This window comes from Apis mellifera, linkage group LG13, assembly GCF_003254395.2.
Source record: "Apis mellifera strain DH4 linkage group LG13, Amel_HAv3.1, whole genome shotgun sequence".
NCBI lineage: Eukaryota > Metazoa > Arthropoda > Insecta > Hymenoptera > Apidae > Apis > Apis mellifera.
In genome coordinates this window covers 10,781,246-10,785,895 of record NC_037650.1, presented here as the reverse complement: position 1 = coordinate 10,785,895, position 4,650 = coordinate 10,781,246, and the positions used below count along the sequence as shown (strand labels likewise).

Below are 4,650 nucleotides of genomic sequence, written 5' to 3'. Positions count from 1 at the left end.
TATACGATACAAGCACTATGAAATTGTATTGAACTTTAAAGAGAAGTTTTATTTAGATAATAACGAATGATTTTTATATGCGCCAATATTCTGAAATAAAATACAATATTCTGAAATATTTTATTGAAAAAAGATAATACAATAGAGAAAATAGAATTTCATTTTTTGATTAAATGCAATGTACTTTTTAAGCGCACATTGAACTTATAATCAACTAATATAATCAAATAATTTAATATGAATATCAAATATTTATATTCTTAATATTAAAATTTTTTTTAAGGGAACTAAATGTATAGTTTTAAATTTAAATAATAGAAGACAAGAAATTCTTATTTCTTATCAATAATATATTTTTTCATTAAACTGTAAAAATAAGAATTTTTATTGAAATTCTTTTAAGAATAAAAGAAAATGATAGTACTTTTTTTAAAAGTATTTTTTTATTTTAAACGATATGATATTTAATTAGCAAAATATTTAATTATTATTATTGTTATTACTGATGTTTTAATAAGAAATATTATTTTTATTATTCTAAAATAATTTTTAATTAGATATAAAATTTCTTCTAAAATTTTTTAAAAAATAGAATTAATTATAAATTATCGTAAATTAATTTTATTTTACTAACAATTACGTAAGTAACTTTTAATATTTAAAAAATTCCTACGTTTTTCAAATATAAATATCAATTTAATTGCAATCTTTTATAATTTTTTAAAATTTGTAAAGAGATGATTTCTTATGTAATTATCTTGTAAAAAAAAGAAAGAGATTTACTTAGAAAGAAATTTTGTCTTTTCATAGACAAAATCCTGCTGAAATTGTAAATCCTGCATCATTTGTAAATATAAAGATAATTTTAAAAAAAGATAAAAGAAAATTAAAATTAAATCTATAAGAAGCTTAAATAAAATATTTTATTTATTTTGTAATGCATTTAGTGACATTAAAAATATTTTATTAGTTACAATAAATTTATTGTAATTTTTAAATTCCTGAATTTATAACTTCTCATTTTAACATTTCAGGTTTAATATAATTTTATCATTTCACAATTTAATAATTTAAAAATTTCACCAAATTTTTATCAAACTTCTATATGCATTAAAAAATTAAGTAATATAATACTAATATAATTCAGGAATCAATGCTTCGTGTTCGATTTCTCCCATTGAATGAAGATGTTCTACAATCAATATCAATATAATTATCTGTTATTATTAATTGCTCTGTACAACGTATACATAAAAAATCTTATATACAAAATTTTTTAATAAAAATAATTGTGTTTTATGTAAAATCCATCAAAATCATGTATAATAGTCACTTTAACTAAATAGCTCACTTGTTAAAATGAGTCTCAAAAATTCTGGCAAAAACAGGTTGTATTTGCTCCAATATATCAGTTGTTAGCATTCCCCTTTGCTTTAATTTATATGCAGATGAATTGCATTCTCTCACTAATCTACTTGCAGCATAACTTGCAGCTATTGGTGGGGACAAAGCACTTTCATTATTTCCTGCACAAATAGCCCACCACCAAAATACAGCTAATGCTCCACACAATAAATCTCCTTGACCTCCACATCTTCGTCCAGAACCAGCTAATCCACATGATACAGCTTCTGTACCTTTATGTCCATCTGCAATTACATCCTTTGCTCCTTTATGTAAAACTATTACATTTTTCCCAAGTGCATCAGCTAAATGTTTAACGTCATTTGCTTTAACCATTGGTGTAGGTTGAACATTTTTATCAAGCACTCCTTTAACAAGACGACTGAATTCCATTGCATTAGGAGTAAGGACAGCACCTGGATATTCTTTTATTATATCAGGTTTCTGGCTAATCAAAAATAAGCCATCTGCATCAATTACCAATGGCTTTTTCATATCACGACAAATTGAAATTAATTCAACAATTATTTTAAATACTTTATCATCTCTACCAAGACCTGGTCCAATAATAATTATATGTAAACGATCAAGCCATGGTCTTATTTGTTTAATCGCATCATATTGATCTAAAACTGGATGTACAATAGGTTCTGGGCTAAATGCTTTCAGAGGAAAGCTAGCATCCTTTACGCAAAATATGTGTACTAAATCACATCCAGTGCGGAGTGCACTCATTGCTGCATAATATGGTGCACCAGTATATTCAAGACTACCACCAAATATACCAATTCGACCATCTTGACCTTTATATTTGGTATTATTCAAATTTGGAATTACTCTTCTTATTCCTTTTAACATACGTTCATCATTTGATACTGTTGTAGACATGATGGAAACTAATGGAAACTTGTTTGAATTCCTACGGGCAAAATTCATAATACCAAGAGCCATTCTCCAACTTAATAATAAAAGTTGCTCTTAATTACTATTTTCCTTTTACAAATAAAATGATGATTGATGAATGAATATCTTTTTATAATAGATATGTTTTATTGATTTTTACAAAATATTTTATTGTAATAATAATATATAAATTAAGATGCACAATATTAAGATGAAACAAGCACATAGTAAAATACAATATTACCTGTAATGTTTTTAATATATAATTGAAGATTTGTACAACACTGCCGTTGTTTATTAAATATTAATTCAGAAGAAATCGAACAAGAATGACTACATAATGAGATAAAAAAATAGATAACCTCTAACCTATATCAAATGTATGAAAATACACATATTTTCTGTTTCTATGTGTAAAAAATTAAATAAATAGATTTTTTAAATATTTTCTAGATTTCTATTCTTATATAAAATGGAAGAGGAATAGTATAACAAAAAACGAAAATTTTTAGTGAAATAATACGAAAATATATAAACAAATGTACTATTAAAAGTTTTGAAAAACGATTGTCACATCAGCGCCAGTAGTTTTAGTAGTATTAGTGTTTAAATAAAAAAAATTCCTATATTTATCCGTTAATGAGAAATAAAAACTCGAAAATACAGAAAATAAATCGAGTAATAATAATTTAATAAATATTAATGCATTTTTAATTACCTATTTCAACGCAAAAATATAAAATGAAATTTTCTAGAAAGTAATTTTCTGCAAAATAATTTATATAATTTTGTAATGTACTTCTTAAAACAAATCGATTAATATACCCTATATTATATTACGTGGTCTGATACTATATATTTCTATGTTAAAGATATTTCAATAAATAATTACCTAATATATAAAATGTGCGTATTAACAAGTAGTACAATTACACCTACAATTCTCGTACATCAGAATTTCATGAACATACACATCATAAAATGTGTATATCATCATGACAATGCAACATTGCAAAAATAATATTATGCAGTATATAATATTATATATAATACTGAATTAGTAATATATATATATATATATATATATATAAATAATGTCTCAAAAATGTTAACTGAAAATTCCTGAGATTTCAAGCAATAGTTTTCTTTCTAAAAACTTTCGTTACGACTTTATCAACAGAGAAAAACACTGACCAATCATAGAGCACATAATAGGGGAATTGCAACGGTAGCGTGCTACCAATCAAATATGAATAAATTCAGATAACATAATATATATGTCAAAAAAAGAATGAATATAAATATAAGAAATATTTTTTTATCGATAAAAAATTATATCGAATTATATCACGAACAATGAATAAACTATAATATTTAAACTATTTGTATATTAATATTTTATAAGTATTTAAAAAAAATAAATGAAGATTAAATAAATAGATATATTTAAGTATACAAAATAAGATATAATGAAGCGTGACAGATGTTGATTTATTTTATGCAGATTATTGAATAAAATAAAGAATTTATCATTTTAATCAATTAAATTAATTTAATTTTAGAAAATTGATAAAGAAAAATTTGTAAAAGATTCCCTTCTTAAAATTTTTTTCATTCCAATTCAAGTATAAAAATAAATTTCAGAAATGTCCAAATAAAATATGTGAATAAAATTATAATCGAATTTATTGAGGAAAAAATTTCATTCGATATTTATATTTAAGAAATTAATATTCTTCAATAAGTTATAAAAATAATTATAATAAAAATTTCTTATTTTATCTTAATCGCTAATAATAGCAGCTATAATTAAAAATCTTATGAATGTACTTGAAATGATAAATCAATATTTTCAAAACCAATAATTATCACTCATAATTATAAACTTAAAAAAAAAATAGAACAAAAGTTGAATTGTTTTAAGATATATAATATTGGAAACTATTTTCTATTTGGAAGTAATATTAATCCATTATTTTTTATTTTTTAATTTAAATATTTATTTATTTTGCTTGTTTCAAAATATCGTAATTCTTCATCATTAAATATTTAAAATAGTGAAAAATCATTTTGATATTAAAATATAATTTTCATGAAATATAATATCAATATTTTTTTAATCCTATTCTTTATATTTTGAAATATTTATATATATGATTAATAATTCCTTTTCTATAGACTAATTCTTACAAATAATAAAATGTCATTAATTTTTATATCACTAATGATAAAAGAAAAGAAAAATTTTGATTTTTTTTTTCTATAAAATTACAATTATTTTATAAAATGAAAATTAAAACTCTTATTGATTTATTGATTTAAGTATTATTGATAAATTAACCA

General features: G+C 21.8%; 1 protein-coding gene across 2 annotated transcripts; it reads right to left on the bottom strand.

The window, feature by feature from the left end:
- Positions 1-904: 904 nt before the first annotated feature.
- Positions 905-3,323, bottom strand: LOC550956 (ATP-dependent (S)-NAD(P)H-hydrate dehydratase). Of its 2 annotated transcripts, none has more exons than XM_006568040.3 (2): positions 3,200-3,323; positions 905-2,323 (listed from the first exon to the last, which is right to left on the bottom strand). In XM_006568040.3, the coding sequence occupies exon 2, from the start codon at positions 2,290-2,292 to the stop codon at positions 1,348-1,350; it is 945 nt and encodes a 314-aa protein (XP_006568103.1). In that variant the 5' UTR covers positions 2,293-2,323; positions 3,200-3,323; the 3' UTR covers positions 905-1,347. The 2 variants fall into 2 exon arrangements, with proteins under 2 accessions (XP_006568103.1, XP_006568102.1); XM_006568039.2 differs by having other exon boundaries at positions 2,552-3,246.
- Positions 3,324-4,650: the final 1,327 nt, after the last annotated feature.